This window comes from Macaca thibetana, chromosome 1, assembly GCF_024542745.1.
Source record: "Macaca thibetana thibetana isolate TM-01 chromosome 1, ASM2454274v1, whole genome shotgun sequence".
Classification (NCBI taxonomy): domain Eukaryota; kingdom Metazoa; phylum Chordata; class Mammalia; order Primates; family Cercopithecidae; genus Macaca; species Macaca thibetana.
In genome coordinates this window covers 63,226,959-63,245,204 of record NC_065578.1, presented here as the reverse complement: position 1 = coordinate 63,245,204, position 18,246 = coordinate 63,226,959, and the positions used below count along the sequence as shown (strand labels likewise).

Genomic DNA, 18,246 nt, shown 5'->3' with positions numbered 1-18,246 from the left:
CAGGCACACATGAATGTATTAAAATACTCCACACTGTAATTAAGTGGCACAGAGGGGATTGGAGCAAATTAAGTGGCTGTTATATTTCCACGGGTGTAGTCTAGATCAGACATTTGGATGCTCTTGTGGCAGAGCCACAAAAATTGTATTTCAAAAGTCTTCAAAAGTCTACAGGGTATTGAGGATTTTTTTTGTAGAGTAAGAGTTTTAATAAGTGAGTCCTTCCCCCAAAATAAAAATATAGATAAAGAAAAGTGCCCCAAGTAGATACTCTTAAAGTGAAAGATGAGAATCCTTTAACTAGAACAAGGACAAATGCATCAACAATAGCATCCGTGAAAGAAACTGGACCTTTAGACTCCATTAACAAGGGACTCAAAATGAATCAAACTTTCATGCAACTCTCAATCCAAGCTTGGGACTTTCCTTCCCAGTATAAGTTAGAACTTCTGTATTTTTTATCTTATCTTATCTTATCTTATCTTATCTATTTATTTTGAGACAGTCTCGCTCTGTCGCCCAGGCTGGAGTGCAGTGGCGCGATCTCGGCTCACTGCAAGCTCCTCCTCCCGGGTTCACTTCATTCTCCTGCTTCAGCCTCTCGAGTAGCTGGGACTACAGGTGCCTGCCACCACGCCCGGCTAATTTTTTGTATTTTTAGTAGAGACAGGGTTTCACCATGTTAGCCAGGATGGTCTTAGTCTCCTGACCTCGTGATCTGCCCGCCTTGGCCTCCCAAAGTGCTGGGATTACAGGTGTGAGCCACCACGCCCGGCCAGAACTTCTGCTTTTGAGTTTTTTTAAAGGGAATAAAAAATAAAGTGATTACCTAATTGCTGCCCCGATCAACAATGAATGCATCAAAAATGCTTGCAGAAACAAACACCGCGAGAGTAAAGGTTCCTATGCCAGCACAATATCATTTTTTTGTTTGATTTTTACCAAATCAATCCATTGTTGCCACTAAATGTTAGATTCCTTCTAAAATAGTAAATGGAAGATTTTTGCTTTGATCCTTCAAAATCAACATTACTACACTTGAGAATTCTGCCAATGGTGGTCTCCTGTGAATCTTTAGAGCAGAGAACAAGCAAAATGGAATGAGGGCAGGGCAAAATGGAATGACATCTGGAAACACAGTGTTTTGGCTCAAGAAGAGGACAACATTGCCTTTGCCCTAGAAAACCATGGAGAAATACTTGGAAAGGACAAGAAAGGAGATAAAAGTACTTACGAGTATCCTGGACTTGCAGTGGGAGGGGGGCCTGAAGAAATGAAAGAAAAACAAAAGAAACAGTCAGTCTGGGTTATTGGAGGGTGAGTATGGATACAGTCAATCATTACAAATTAAAGTTCTCAACCACCCAGTGGTAGTATTTATTTTTCTGAAATTTATTGTTTTGCTATATTCCCCCAACCATCTCTATGAAAAAAAAAAAACAAACAAAAAAAACAACCAAACCTAACCAAACCAAACAAAAAACATACCAGTGAGAACGTGTCTACATCTCACAATTCAGGGCCTGAAAATGCTGAGACAAGTGCTCAAAAGTGAGTGAATCGAGTAAGCATCCTCAAACTATGCAGGAAGCTTCCAATGGGCTGAGTGGTTGCATGAAGGCGTTGATTGCAACAATGAGTGGGGCTTCCTTCTAGTTCTTGATGGCAGGAAAAGGACTATGTACGCTGCAAACATTTCCAACTTCTTGGACAAGGAGTATCCTTGTTGAAAAGAGCTCAATGGCACGATGGTTTCAAGTAGGGGCTGTGAGGTCAGAAAGATCTGGACCTCCTTCCTGCTCTGCTGTTTATTAGCTGGGTAACATGGTAATTGGGTAACATGGTAACTAACTGCTGGGCATTGGTTTACTTATGTGTAAAATGGGTACAACTGTACCAGGTTCAGGGTTGTGGGCACAGAGTACATTCTCACTAAGTGTGCATTCCTTCCTTCCTGTCCCTGTGGACTCTAGCCATCCTATCACATTGGGCTGAGGGCCAAAGTCCATCCCCAGTAGGGGTCTGCTTACCAAACTTGACAAACAAGACTCCAGTGGAAGAAACCACCTCCTTGCCATTTGTTGCCACGCACTGGAAGTAGCCCGTGTCTGTGGTGTCGAGGTTTCTAATCCGCAGCCGAGAGCCATAGATGGTGGATCGAAAGGAGAGCCTCCGGGGCTCCTGGACCACAGGAGCATCATTTTTGAACCAGCGGATGGTGGGAGGTGGATTCCCAGAGACTTTGCAGTGCAGTTCTGCTGTCTGGCCCAGGGATGTGGTGATGTTATTCATTGGTTCATCAAGGGTCAGGTAAGAATCTGTGAACACAGAGAGGAGGCAGGTGAGAGTGGCAGATGGCTTGAGAATGCTTCCAAGCAGCCAAATCCTCTCCAGTGTATCCTCGGGATCACAGAGAGGCTGAGCAGGAGAGGCAGGTGAGACAGACAAGGAAAGAAACAATCACACTGACTAAGACCACAGGACTGCTAAATAACCACCCATAGAGCCCGCTGCTTGGAAGAAAATTTGTCACTAATCAGAGTATAAAACTCAAAGTCTCCAAATGATTACATGGATGAGCTTTTGTGCTTCAGATCATAAAAATCATATACATTCCTTGTTCCAAATTTCAACATAGCAAAAGAGAGAGAAAATAAAGTTCATCTCAAATCTCCCCACCCAAAAATAACACCATTTTAAACATCCTGGCAAACATCCTTCCAGTTTGCTCACTTTTGATAAGAAAGAAAGCATCAAACATTGGAAAAGTAGGAGCAACACATTCATATCCACATGGCACACGATCAGAAAGGATGCCTGAAACTTTCATGTTACTGACAACATAAGGTTATGAAGGCCAGGTCAGAGGCAGACAGAGCAATAAAGCAATGGACATTTCCATAATATTACTCATATCAACCATAACATGTTACAATATGTAATTCTTTCAATCACATATATATAGATTAATTCATATATAATACTGTGCAATATACAGATCTTAGTTATACAGTTCCATGAGTACAGGCAAATGCATACACCCATGTAACAAATGTCCCTATCAAGATAGAACATTTACACCCCAGAAAGTACCCCCACAATCTTTTGTAGTTGGTCCCTGCTCCCAACCACTCCCTCCCACCCCACCTCAAAGCAACTAAGGTTCTAATTTCTATTACCATAGGTTAATTTTGCCTGTTTCAGAACTTCATATAAATGGAATCATGCTACACGTACATTTTGCATTTGGCTCCTCTTAAGATTCATTGCATTATAAATTTTAATAACAAAATCAGTTTTATTTAAGCTTATTCTTCAATAAAGTATTTAAACATCAATATTAATATTAGTTGTAGAAATCAGTTGCAGAGAAAATAATGTATTTCTTTTTTTTTTTTTTTTTTGAGACGGAGTCTCGCTCTGTCGCCCAGGCTGGAGTGCAGTGGCCGGATCTCAGCTCACTGCAAGCTCCGCCTGCCGGGTTTATGCCATTCTCCTGCCTCAGCCTCCCGAGTAGCTGGGACTACAGGCGCCCGCCACCTCGCCCGGCTAGTTTTTTGTATTTTTTAGTAGAGACGGGGTTTGGACGTGTTAGCCAGGATGGTCTCGATCTCCTGACCTCGTGATCCACCTGTCTCGGCCTCCCAAAGTGCTGGGACTACAGTATTTCTTTTTAATTAAGTTTGATTTCTTTTAAAAACTTGCTCTGTTATTCATGTTTAGGGAGCTTTCTTTGGTTTCATTTTTCCTAGGCACCCCTTCTTGGGTAGATCTCCTACCATACCTTCTCATTGTCCTATGTCCTTCCCTAGGTCCAAATCTGCAGTGACTTGTTCAGCAGCTGTCTTCACTGCAGGGCTATGAGCCCCATAAGGGCAGGGAAGGGAATGTTCTGGTCATCACTGCATCCTCAATGTATACTACTGTCTAGCAGCGATATCCACCAGAACTTTCTGTGATGACGGAAATGTTCTATAATCTGCACTGATTGATAGCCACTAGTCACACAGGGCTTACTGAATGCACGAAATATGGCTGGAGCAACTGAAAACTGAATTTTTTTTTTTTTTTTGAGACGGAGTCTCGCTCTGTCACCCAGGCTGGAGTGCAGTGCTCGGATCTCAGCTCACTGCAAGCTCCGCCTCCCGGGTTTACGCCATTCTCCTGCCTCAGCCTCCCGAGTAGCTGGGACTACAGGCGCCCGCCACCTCGCCCAGATAGTTTTTTTGTACTATTTAGTAGAGACGGGGTTTGGACGTGTTAGCCAGGATGGTCTCGATCTCCTGACCTCGTGATCCGCCCGTCTCGGCCTCCCAAAGTGCTGGGATTACAGGCTTGAGCCACTGCGCCCGGCCTGAAAACTGAATTTTTAAATTTAAATAACCACATGTGGCTAGTGGCTACTGTACTGGACAGCACAGGTAGAACACAGCAAATTTGTTAAATTTAATGGAAGTTTATTGAAAAGTAACATTTTTCTGAGCTATTTAACTGGGTAATTTAATTGCCCAAATGTCTGTAAAATGAGTTCATAAATGCTAAAAATAATTGATTCATTATTTGCTCTAATTTTCCCCCCAAATTCAGAAGAAACATTGTTAACGTCTGGGCTGCCTCACAGGGGTGTGTCTCACATACAAATGGCATTTATCACGTGTGCAGTAGGAAAGAGATTAAGCATGATGCCTGCATTACCATAATGACACTTTCCATCTCACTTAAGCCAATGAATAATTATCCTTCACAACAGATTCATGAGCCCATAAATGATCTTGCTAATGCTTTCCTTCCTAACATTTATATTTTGATCTCTATCTGGGCATGTTTCCCTAATCTATACACATCTATACTCAATCCACAAATGTGTTTGCTCATGAACATAAGCACATATGTTCCTAAGATGTTTGAGGTATGCCCAGAAAGGAGGGAGACTAATTAGCAGATGGCTCTATGGAGCCATTATCATGCCTTTATAGCCCCATATCATTCATTGAGAATAGATAACTATGTACCCTCTGTGGAGAGAAGCTTAGAGATAGCAATCACATAACAATGCCACTATAAGCGTAGTGATTAATACTCCATTGGACAGGTTCTGGAATTTGATTGGCTGGGTTTGAATTCAGGTCAGCCCCTTGCCTATCTGTGTGACTTTGGGCAAGTTACTTAACCTCGTTGTACTTCAGTTCAACCAACTGAAAAACCAAAACAATAAACAGGGCTCCATCTGAGGGAACTGTTAGAATAGGATTAAAATGAAAGTGGGTGACATCTGGGAAGCACTTCAACCAGTGTTTGGTAAAAAGTAAGCACTCAAAAACATTAATTAATGTTATTACTATTGTTTTTATAACAATAACTTCTATATACTGCTTTTCACATTACAAAATGTTTTCACAGCCTCTGTCTCCTGTTATCCTCTAACAATCTAGAGAAGTAAGAAAGGCACATTAATTACTATGATTTCCAGTGCAGATGAGGAAGTCATGTCTCAGAGATTAGCAGACTTGCCCCATGGTTACACAGGAAACTGCCCAAAGCTTCCATCACTAATGGCCTTTAATCCTCAGGCTCAGCCAAGCACCTAAAGAGAGTCCATTTGAGGCAGCTGGCCAGTTCTGGACCAATAATGGACTATTTTCAAATCCTACTATTGCTAGGGCTTTACTTTAATATTCACCTGTATGCTAACCTTGCAAGGGAGAAGTCATTATCACTGTTTTATAATGAGGAAAGCTAAGATCAGAGAGGTTTAGTGACTTGCCGGAGGCCTTGTAGCAGAACTGGGGTCCAATTTACATCTCTGTGGCTGCCAAGCCCAACTCTTTTCACTCCACCGGACTGCTTTGGTACCATGAGACCCATTGAGGGCTGGGATGTGGTGCCACGAGACCCTTTGAGTGTTGGAATATCTCCCTAAACCTAGGTGGGCCGTGGACATGCATATACCCACAGGGCTGTGCTCTTCCCCTAACTGCAGCCAAGCCTGTCTGGTTAATGGGCCTAAGCTTTAGCCATGGGTGCTAGCTGATGTTCTTTCTGGTTTCCTTCCAGAGGCCAGGCACCTCACCTGATCTGCTCTATAAAATATCTATCTAAAAACAAACATGAGGGTTGCAGGGCACCTTGAAATCAGTGTAGTAGATGACCCAAGCAGTGTGTTTCCAGAGAGAACAAAAGAAATGTAAATAGATCTTTGTGTTTACTGAACAAAGGAGCCTTACCACAAACAGGGAATTTGGTTTTAACTTTTCACTGACAAAGAAGAAGGTTCAAATTTGTCGGCCATCTGTAGCTGCTTACTTAGTAAGCAGAACTAACAGATAGTCTGGTCCTCAGTTTGGCAAAGACCAGAAGCATCAGAACAGTCTTTTGCCTAAAGAACACAAAAGCATTCTGCGACTGAAATAAAATCAAACAAAAATGCGTTTCTGTTACTGACTGCTATTTTTCCTGTTGTGAACAAGCCTCTGGCCATGATCCATTTTCTTCCCAGAACCAGCTGGGTCCTTCTGTGGTAGCCTCATGGACCATGTTAGGGGACCCATTCTCTCTCTACACCCAAAGCTTGAGGTGACCACTGCTGGTTTCTGGACTAGTCATTCCCTTCAGAGAACACCTGGGCATCCCAGCAAAGGTGACCGGTCCAGAGGGAATACACACTGGACTCATGTAGCAGTTCTGCCACTCACTAGCGATGTGTGTCAGGCCATCACTTTGCCTCCCTGGGCTTTGGAATCACAATCTAGGCCTTTGGGATTGGGTCTGCTTCTTCTGAGACAGTTTGTGTTTCTATATGGGCAGCTGCAGAACAACTGGATGATAGGCAGCAGGTGTCCAGTGAGCTTGAATGCCAGACAAAGCAATCTGGCTTCTATGTATAAACCTGGCTGTTTGTACCTTTTTCAGTGATTTGATTCAGTAGCTCTGATGATATGTGCTTGAGCTATGGAAGATTTCTCATCCTTTTTTCCCTTCGTCCCTAGACTGCAAATGTCGATATGGCAGATGGTAAGTGGGAGGTAGGGTATAGTCTGGCTTAAGGGAAAAGTTCAAGTCCCACTGAATCCACCTCTAGCTCTGTGTCCCTGAGCAAATGATATCTCCCAGTGCTAATACTGGTAATAATGATGATGATGACACTGACAACAATAATGATATCATAATGATGGTGATAATACCTAACATCTAAATGGTATTTATCATCGTGACAGGTATTGTTATGAACATTTTACACATGGAAAACACAGAGGGTAGGGCACAGAGAGGCTAAGAAAGTTGTCCAAGATCACATAGACAGTAAGTAGAAGTGAGATTTCAAACAAATTATTTTGGCCCCAGAGTCCACACTATAGGATAGAAGTTCTCAAATTTTTTGGTCCCAGGACTGCTAGATAATCTTTAAAATATTGATGCCACTGAGGCGAGAATGTTTTAAAATATTTGTTTATTAACTTATTTAAAAATAAAAACAATCCCATTGCTTAATATATTTTAATAAAAATATTTTGTGAAAAATATTTTCCACATGCATATACCAAAAACAGCGAGAAAAGTGGCACCTTTTTTTATTATTGAATATCTATTATTTGCCTTAAAATCAGACAGCTGAAGCCTCCTGTTTCAGCATTCAATCTGTTGAGGTATGTTGTTGTAGTTGAAGAAAATCTGGCTTCACACAGTTGGAAAAGGGAAAGGTTTTTAACAGTCTTTCAGATAATTTAGGATATTCTTCTTTGATACTACACCAAAATTCGATAGGTGGTAGTTTCTTAAAGGTTGGTTGCAAAGTGAAATCTGAAATCACATCAATAAACTTTTCATAATCTATTACATTATAATGGATTGATCTATCTTGTACTTTAAATGGTTATTCTACCTACATATGACTTTGTAACATCATGCGTTGCCCATTTAGAAAACATTGGTTTACTGAGTTATGCTCATTTTCAAAATGCGGACACCCTCACTTATCTAATACAGAAAACTCCAATGCATTAATATCACCACCAGTGTCATCAGTTATGATTGGGAAGAAGCTGTCAAGCTCGTGATGGTGGCTAACAGTTTTTCAAAATTCTAAGTTTTTCTGAAAAGTTCAAATTTTATTATTGGCAACTAATACTATTGTTTCCTTCAAGTGGCAGGTTCATTTTGCTCATTTTAAAGAATATCCAAGAATAACCATAATTTTTCTGTTGGTCATTCTTTAAAGTAAAAGTGGTTAGTTCAGCTCAGAACTCAAATGCTTTTCTTTGAGATAGTCTTAGTATTTGGCAGGAGTACTTTACGTATACTGCCCATCTGCCATATGAAATATTAAAAATATGTGTATTCAAGGGTCAAGATTTAATACAATTAATAATTTTTACTGCTTCATGGAAGACATTCTTAAGTGCAATTGGTTTTTTTTTTTCAATTGCAAGTATATGGCAGTGGAATGTACAGTGACCACTAGTTTGGTACAGTTGGTGCCACTGTCTGAATTTGTTTGAGCAGTTTCACCCACCATTGCTTTTGCACAATTAGGATGGGTAAACCGCAGTTCAGAGGACTTAAAGGCCTATCCCAGAGTTCCCAGCTAATAAAAGGCAAAGCCAGGATTTGGACACCAAGCCCGGTGCTGTTTCCATCACACTCCATAGCTGCCCTTTCCCAGCCCTCAGGGTCCTAGAGTGGTGTAAGGCTTTTAGAACAAAATGGGTTAGCTCAGGCCCAGAGCAGTATGAGTCAGAGAGCAGAGTGGCTTGGATGGCATGTTTTCTATTTCCGAACAAGCAGTTTGGGGCTTTGGGGCAATCCCAAGCGATTGTGTCAGATCTGGGCAAAAGTTTAGGACTCTGAATTAAAAAGGATTTGTTATTTTTACAATGTAGGAAAATGAAACGCCAGTATCCTTTTAGTGCCACCATTTTCTCCCATTAACAATAGAAAGTGATGATTGTAGTTAACATTTTTCTGAGCATTTACAAAATGCCAGGCACTATTCTGAGCATCTTACGCACCTTAACTTAAACTTGACAACAATCCTATGAGGTAGACTCTAAAATTAACCTCATTTTAGAGATAAGGAAACTGAGACACAGAGAAGTTAAGAAATTTCCCAAAGTCACACAGCCAGAAAGTGGCAGAGCCAGGACCCAAACCCAGGCCTTTGAACAGCAGAGACCATATTATGATCTGATGCAATCAGATTCCCAATCAATCCAACCTGTAGTCTTTCATTGTCCTTTGCACCACTCATAACCTGGATTAAAAAATATTCTTGCCTTTTTATGAGTCCATCAAGCATGTGACAATACCCACTGGTACTGAAAACAACTAAATCACCACAAGTTGCTTATGACGTAACCGGAAGTCATCATTGAGAATGAGCTTTCTAAATACAGCGCGGGCATGGTCTATACTGAGGCTTAATGAACCAGAAAAAGCAAACTGCAAGAATAAAGTTAGTTTATGAGCTCTCCGGGAATTGAGACTCTATTTCCTCCTTTTTTCATTTTTTGTATTCCCCTCAGCACTTCATGTGTTATTGTGAACTTCATAGGCATTTAATAAACGTTGGTTGATGAAGTAAATGGAAGGCTCAAGTGAATTTTAGGCAAATTAGCTTTGGAGACACCCCATTTATTATTTACCCACTTGACAAGATGTCACATCCACAAATCCACAAATCCTTCCCAACATTTATTACTTAATTTTCAAAGTGCCCCCATCTCTCCTCAGGGAGAGAGGTGGGGCCAAGAGTTATATTCCCATTTTGACAGGTGAGAGAAACTGAGATATAAAGAGTTGAGCAGTCCTTTGCCATGGCAACCCAGCCAGTCAGCCGAGGAGCCAGTCACAATTAGGCTTAGGGCCTGGGTCTCGGCATCAAAAGAGGCACATGCCAAAATTCTAGCCTCCCACATGACTGATGCTTTTCAGAAGAGGGAGGAGGTTCCCAACATGAAATAAAATGCTTAGCTAAACATAAAGGAAGGCTGCCAAACACAGTTAGGTCATCGCATTTGACTTGGAGAGAACATTCTGTTCACGCTATCAACCTGCATTCACTTTCAGCACACTTCACCATAAATACTTCTGACTCACTATCTCGGGAAATATTTTTTATCTTAATAAACTCAATGCGAAGCATAATCTAAATCAGCTTGCACATTCTTGAGTCGAAGCCACAAGCTGAGTTTAATAAAATCAGCCGAAAATAGCAGGGGCCTTCTGAATAACCACAGTTCGTTATCTGGCACAGGGCTGCTGGGAAGTCCCAAACACACAGGGCTGAAGGTAAAAGCAGAAGGTGGGTAACCTGAAGGTATGAAGGGACTCAAGGCCATCAGATGAACACACCTGCTGGATCTCAGTTCTTACTGGACATCATTGGAGACGCTGCTTATAATAATAGACTGTGTCACACCAACCAAAAGCATGGGCTCTGGAGCTAGACTGTTTGGCTTCATATCTGAGGACCACCTCTTACTTGCTGTGACTTTACCTCTATAAGCCTTAGTTTATTCAAATGTGAAATGGGCTCACAATGATACCTACCCATTAGGGACGCTGTGGGGGTTAAAGGATATAATCCATCTCTGGAATATCAAAAGCATTCCAGAAAAAAATACTGATATCTGGGTCCCACCCCTAGAGATTCTAATCTAATTGTTCGAGGATGGAATCCAGACATGAGCATTTTTAAAAGCCCTTCTCCAAATGATTCTCCTGTGCAGTGAGTAAGAGAACACTTGGCTACAGTAACTATCACTACCATTTCCTGACCCTGATTCTTGCCTGGCTTCCTGCTAAACCCTGTAATTAATTTATTCCTCAAAAATCCTCAGGAGTATTCTCCACTACAATCCCTTGTTTAGAAGAAGAAACCAATGCTGAGACATTAAGGGTGTTGCCTAGAGTCACATTACTGATAAAGAGTGAAACCGCATCTCCAACCCAACCCTTTGTCTTGCACTCTCCAGTATCCAAACCTCTGCCCCAGGTTAAGTACTGAGGTGGCACAATGAAGATAAACATTTTCTGGCAGAATGAACCTGCTGGAAACCAGGGGATATGATGATTAAAAGTGAAAAGAAAAGAAGTGCTGTGCTGGGCTGGGTGCTGGCCAAACACATTTTCTTGAAAACACAAGCTGAGCTTGGGCTATTGACTACGGAGTAGTAAGAGTGGGGTTAAAGAGTATCCACTGGACCAAAGACAACAAATGGCCAATAATGTGCCTCCTTTTGGGGCAGAGAACACACATACATTAGGAATGGCTCTGCAAACATGCACTTAGAGCAAAACCCCCTATAAATCAGGGTTAATGGGGAAAGACAGCCACCTTTATAGATCTTTCCTTAGGAAGCCCAGTGAGCACATGGAGCAACTCAAAGGAGTTTAAGAAAACTTCGATTTTGCTACTTAGAGGCTTATTTTAATGAATAGGTCTTTTTTACAAATAGGCTAATTGTATGTAAATGCACTCTTAAGACCTCAGGGAAACTACTTTTTCCTTTTAAGAAAAGATCTATACCAAATGAGTGTGGATGGTCTCCAGCATTTAGATTGCTTTATGTCTCAGGTATAATTAATAAAGGTGGGAGGAGAAGGGAACAAGATGTGCTGGGCACTGATTCTATCAGGTATTTTACATGTATTATTGCATTTTGTCCTCACCAGAACCCTGTGTGTGTGTGTGTGTGTGTGTGTGTGTGTATATATATATATATATGTATATATATAGGATTTTCCAGCTCCCTTTTAAGGAAGATACCAAGGTTTATATAGGTCTTAGCATAACTAGACTCTACACAGGTAGGACTGGAACTCAGTTCCATTGACACTATTCTTCTGTCCCTACTCCCAATCTGCATTTTATAACATACTGTCATTAATAACTTTTCTCACAATTAATTGACCTGAGATCATCCAGAAAAAACCTCCTTCCCACACCAAAGGTGCGATGATTTTTACCAGTCTTTATTTTTACCCCAGGAGCAGGTTATTTAATGGGATCCTTCGTAACCACCAATTAGGTTACTCTAAGAGACCTTTTCCTGACTATAAGCTTTTGTGGATATATGGTCTGAATGTTTGTGGCCTCCTAAAATGTATATGTTGAATGCTCAGGGTGATGAGGTAGGGCCCTGGGAAGTGATTAGGTCGTGAGGGTGGTACCTTCACGAATGGGATTAGTCCCCTTATAAAATAGACCCCAGGGACATCCCCTGCCTCTCCTACCATGTGAGGACACAACAAGAAGACGGCTGTCTGAGAACCAGGAAGTGAGCCCTCACCAGGGAGAACTTGACCATGCTGGTGTCCTGATCTTGAACTTCCAGCCTCCAGAACTGTAAGAAATAAGTTTCTGTTGCGTTATAAGCCACCCAGTCTATGGTAGTTTATTATAGCAGCTGAACAGACATAGAAAGTGAATTTTTGTGGCTTAAATATCTATTTTACCTCAAATTTTCAAGTATTTTTATTATGAGAGGGTATCATTTTGTTACTTTATATCTATCACGTGTTTTTTCCACTTAAATTTTTAAGTGGGAATACTTAGAATTCATGAGCAGAATCACACTTAACCATCAGGCCAATGACTTGATTTTTATATAATATGACCAAAGTCTTTTAACTGAAATTTTGAATACAAAGTTTCTGGCTTGAGAATTGGTCCTTGAGTTTTGGTGAAATATTCCCAATCATGTTTCTAACTTTCTCAGCCTCATCCATCCCAATTTTAAAATGGTAAATTTTTAAAAACGAAACCCCCATCTTTAGCTGAAGGCTAGGATGATAAGTAAATCTACAGGCCTAACAGCTCTTTAGGTTAAGGGTACATCTACATTCCAAGAAGTCACTTGCAGCTTTTCCCATCCCTGTAAAACCAAACCTAATAATAATAACAAAACCACCAGCTATTACTTTGCTTTACTGTAACTTAGTAAGGGCCTAACTTAAAAACAACAACAAAAAAGCAAAGTTTCTGGCTCCGGGGCTTAAGCTTTACAGGTCACATTGCAACCTAAGGACTGCATTCTCCTTTGTGGTTGAATTATAAACCTTTAAAAAATGCTGACAGACCTTAACTATAGCAGGACAGGATGAGTGGGTCCACATAATGAACTTTTAAATGACTGGAGATAGAATCTAGAAAGCCAAGCCTGAAATACATCTCTGGTTTGGGCTTCGGGCCAACACAAACAGAACACATCATAAGTCATCTCTGTGATTTCAGTACCATGCGCAGGAGATGCCTCAGCATCACCATGACACATGATCCTCGCTATGGAAGCTTTTGGCTGCTTCTACGTCATGCAAATGCAACAGTTGTGCTTTCAGCCCTGGTAGAGAGCCCCGTGCTAGGAAGAACTAGGCCACATTCAGGTCCTTCAAAGACAAAGTCCATGTGTATTTTCACTACCCTGGTCTGACTCTTAGGCAGTGGCTTGCCCAGTCATAATAAATTCTCAAGCATTTGATGGCTCTAAGTGGAACCTAGGTGGCTTTCAAAATAAAAGTGTGTCGTTCTGGCCCATGAATTTCTATTCCTTTGGGGATCACACAGTCATACAATCTCAGTGTTCTAAAGTCACGTCTTGATTAAACACAACCAGAATCCCTTTGTGTGTCAGTCAGCATTCCAACTCAGTTCCACCAAGGTTGACATTCCAGTTTCATGTTTTCCCAGAATGTAAACTTCAGGGAGCACAAAAGGGCACACAAGCCATTCTTTCCCCCTTTCTCCATTCATTGTGCAAGATCTGTATTTCAAAATTTGAAAGAATCTGCTGACTTGACCACAAGTCAAGATCTCTTGTTAGTAGGGCAGTGCGATGGTGAAGGCCCTGTCACTTGAATATTCTCTCTCATGAATGGTGCGGTTTTGCCTTCAAATTTTGAACCAGATTCCTCAACAATTGGAAATCATCTGCTCTACTGCTTTTCAAGAAAACAGAAAAGCACTGAGAAATTTGGAGATGAAGACTGAAGGATGTACTATTTTTTTCATAGCAAGAGACAAAAATCAATTCAACACACAAGGATGTGAACTTTGAGGATGGGACCACGCCTTTTTCATTTGCCATGGCTCCTTAAAACTGATCACAGGCTTGCTAAAGATAGATGTGTAAAATGCTAGATGAAGAGATGAACAGATCTATTTTTATTTTATTACCTATTATGAATAGATAAACAAATACGTAAGAGTCTGTACTCAAAGATCGCTTATCCTAGCTACAGAGTCATGCAGGTAAAGAGATAATCATGATAAAGTGTGATCTCGGTATGTTCAGGGTGGCAAAGAACCCTAGAAGGGGGAAACTTAACCCATTTTCCAGGCCAGAGGTGTCAGAGAAGGGTTTCCAAAGGAGGTAACACCTTGCAATCGGTGGAAGTTTTTAAAAAAGAGGCGATGTGGCCTCTGTCGTTCAGGAGCCCCTTAAGATCTGGAAGGAAAGTGGAGCTATTCTAGGGATCTAATTTGAAAGTACAAGTCAGAGTGAGAGCAAAAGCCAAGTGTGTGGTCAAGATGTTGAGTGTTGAAGGCGTTCACAAGAGAGAGTGGAGAGAGGGAGGCTGAGATCAAAACAGGCTGGCCAAGGTTACTGAGGTGGTGGCAGAGAGGCCAGATGGTTCCCTGACTTTTATCAGGCAGAGTGGGCAAGACCCAGTGTGGAGTGGAGAGGGAGAGAAACCCCAGACTTCCTGTCCTCTTGCTGGAATGTGCAGGCCTTTAGGGGAGGCGAGGAGTAGACAGGAGAGGGGAAACAGAAGATAAATAAGCAAATACTTATCAAATGCTTGTGCGAACATGGAGGGGGGACCTGTCCCATCTCTCCTTGGCCTCACAAAATAGTGATAGAAAAGAAATTTATGAAAATAATCAGAACAAGGAAAGAGGTAAGAAAAAGGCTGTTTTATGCTCAGGAGGGGGGTGAACCTGTCCGGCTCTAGAAATCAGGGAAGGTGTGAAAGAGTGGGGCATGCTTGCATGGGGCCTTGACGGAGAGCAAGGGTGCAGAGGGGAGAGGAAGGGCAGAAGCAGAGCAGTTGTTGGGGAGAATGTGGCACACAAACCAGATGCCATCCTTGGTGACATGTACCATGTGTGTCTGCTGAGGACTCCACAGTGCACTTCTCACAGCTTCCTCACTTTACTGTGTTTCTGACATTAGGTCAGAAATTACTAGCATTTTAGGTAGAGAAGTTCCTTCTCCAGCAGGATTGCTTGCACATGGTAGGGTGTTTAACATCCTAAACCCCTATTCAATAAATGTCAACTGCACACCCTCATGATGGTGACAACTAAAAACAGAACCACTCATATATGACTACATTGAGGAGCCCTGAGGCATCTTTTCATCATGGTCTTATTAACCATAGAGCATAGCCAGTTCCCAGCACACAAGAATTGCATGATAAAATGAGTCCCTGTCCACCTTCCCTGCCCATACTAACTCCTAGGCCACTAAAGTCCATAATTAACAAATTCTGTGAGTAACTGCAGCTAGGGCTAGCAAACTAGTTGCAATGGATGTAGCTGTTAGTGAAGCCAGAAACTATCAGTTGTCTGAAAATCATGGCTTCCAGCTGAAATGAAAGCTCCTTGAAAAGTGTTCATTTTTTCATATTTCTCATGCAGGAAGACGTATAAAGCAGAGCTGTAGAAACATATCTGCAAATTGTTCGATGCTCCTTCCATGAGAAGGTGGAGTCTGTGTGCCCTTTCTTTGCACCTGGCAGGACCTCTGTGATCACGTCTTTCTTGCATGTGGCAGGACCTCTGAGAACAGAATGTTGCAGAAGTGACACTGTGAGAGACTTCAGAGTCAGGTTTAAAAAAACTTGAGGCAATCCCTCTGGGAGCCTTCAGTCACCAGTTACCCTGAGGCCACCACATGGAGAGTACTTGGAGAGAACAAAGAGATGCTCTTGGACATCTCTTGTGCAGACAACACTTGTGTGTGGAACAGCCCCAGCTGTTCCAGACTCCAGCTGTTTGTGTCCTCTCAGCCCAGACACCAGACATGTGAATGATGAAGTCTTTAAGATGACCCTAGACCCAGCCACCATCTGACTGCAACCACATGAGGGACCCTGTGCAAGAATCATCTAGCTGATTCCAGTCAACTCTCAGAACCAGGAGAGAGAATAATAATACATGATTGTTGCTGGAAGCGACTATGTTTGTTGTGGTTTGTTACCTAGCAGGAGCTAACTGATACACAGCTCTCACTTGAGATTCTAAGGAGTGAAATAAATTCTCTAGAAGAGCAGACACTTATTGGAGAAGTACCTTGTGACAGATTCTGTGCTAGGAAGTAAAAGCAATGACTTACACACAGTCCCTGGTTTCAAGGATCTCCCAGGGGAGATTCAATATGAACATGGATTATCACAAATATTAGGAAAGAGTAGACACAAAAGGCACAAAGAATATATGATGGGAGTATATTCTGGGAGATTCTTGGATGAACTCGCTTTGATCGTGGGCTAGCAAAGTTAGCAAAGTGCCCTCCAGATGGGGAACCCCACGGAATGAAGTAAAAATAAACATAAAGAACTTTGGTTCTTCCACACTGTGAGTTTGTTAAGGACAGAAAACATGTATCCCAGTACCAGTCATGTAGCAGAATCTTGCTCAGTTTATATTTACAGAATGGATCAGTGGGTGGATGGATGGATGGTACTAGGGAGCCAGCCTAGAAAGAACATTGGCTGGCCTGAGGACCAGAAGGCTAGGGATCAAGTCCTAGCTGTGTGACCCAGGATAAATCACTTATTTTACTTGTCTATACTCTTCAATTTCCATGTCTGTCTAATGTGAGGATAAGGCTAGGAGATCTCTGAGGTTTGTTCCAAACTCAAACCTTCTAGGGTACCAAAGGGCGAGTATGAACATTCATCTATGTGTTTACTTGGCCATCTCTATAATCAAACACACACACACCAGAGAGGTGTCAATCTGTCTTTGTTAAGACTCGTTGATTACCTGCAACAGGAACTAACTGAAGCCTGTGTAAGAGGGTGAGGAAAAGCAGATGAGGTGGATGGGGAATTTAACATAGGATGCAAAGGTTTCTTGTGAAACTCTGGCAAGATGTCTGGCCAGGTTTTGGGAGGAATGGGAACCAAGAACTGGAAAGCTGCTGGGAACCGGATCGGGAATCTCCCTTCACTCCCAGACTCTAATTCTCTTTATGAATCTGCTTAAATCTCTCTTTGAAAACCAGCTTTATTGGCTTTTCTATGCACAGAGTAGAAGATCAACACTATATGGCCCCCAGATTGATCTCCTGGCACTAACAGCAACTGACAAACATTAGCAGGCTACCTCTGAGTTCCAATTGCAAATTCCCGGGAAAGAGACTCTGGCGTAACCTGGGCCAGGTGTCCTCTCCCTGGTCCAACCAACTCTTACCAGAAGGACAGGGTTATAAATTCAAACATGGCTGCTGAAGGACCCTCATGATGGGTCGTGAAAGCAGTTATCAGACAACAGAGGGTTATTATGAGGTAGGCAGCCTCCCTGAAAGGTATGTCATATAAAGTCCAAGAAAAAGAAATAAGCAATTTTAAAATTTATTCTTTATTTATTTATTTCTATTTATTTTTTAATTTTTATCATTATTATACTTTAAGTTCTAGGGTACATGTGCACAACATTCATGTTTGTTACATATGTATACATGTGCCATGTTGGTGTGCTGCACCCATTAACTCATCATTTACATTAGGTATATCTCCCAATGCTATCCCTCCCGCCTACCCCCTCCCCGCAATAGGCCCCGGTGTGTGATGTTCCCCTTCCTGTGTCCAAGTGATCTCATTTTTCAGTTCCCACCTGTGAGTGAGAACATGCGGTGTTTGGTTTTCTGTTCTTGTGATAGTTTGCTCAGAATGATGGTTGCCAGTTGCATCCATATCTCTACAAAGGACACGAACTCATCCTTTTTGATGGCTGCATAGTATTCCATGGTGTATATGTGCCACATTTTCTTAATCTAGTCTGTCACTGATGGACACTTGGGTTGATTCCAAGTCTTTGCTATTGTGAATAGTGCTGCAATAAATATACGTGTGCATGTGTCTTTATAGCAGCATGATTTATAATCCTTTGGGTATATACCCAGTAATGAGATGGCTGGGTCAAATGGTATTTCTAGTTCTAGATCCTTGAGGAATCACCACACTGTCTTCCACAACAGTTGAACTAGTTTACAGTCCCACCAACAGTGTAAAAGTATTCCT

The 18,246-nt window shown here is 41.8% G+C and overlaps 1 protein-coding gene across 3 annotated transcripts in view; it reads right to left on the bottom strand.

Annotated features, from left to right (window-relative positions):
• Positions 1-18,246, bottom strand: part of ROR1 (receptor tyrosine kinase like orphan receptor 1) — a 410,977-nt gene that overhangs the window by 127,900 nt on the left and 264,831 nt on the right. For all 3 annotated transcript variants that reach the window (XM_050756448.1, XM_050756588.1, XM_050756527.1), the window contains 2 exons: positions 2,031-2,318; positions 1,235-1,265 (listed from right to left, as the gene is read on the bottom strand). In XM_050756448.1, the coding sequence (XP_050612405.1) occupies positions 1,235-1,265; positions 2,031-2,318 (319 nt within the window). The remainder of the gene's footprint in view (positions 1-1,234; positions 1,266-2,030; positions 2,319-18,246) is intronic.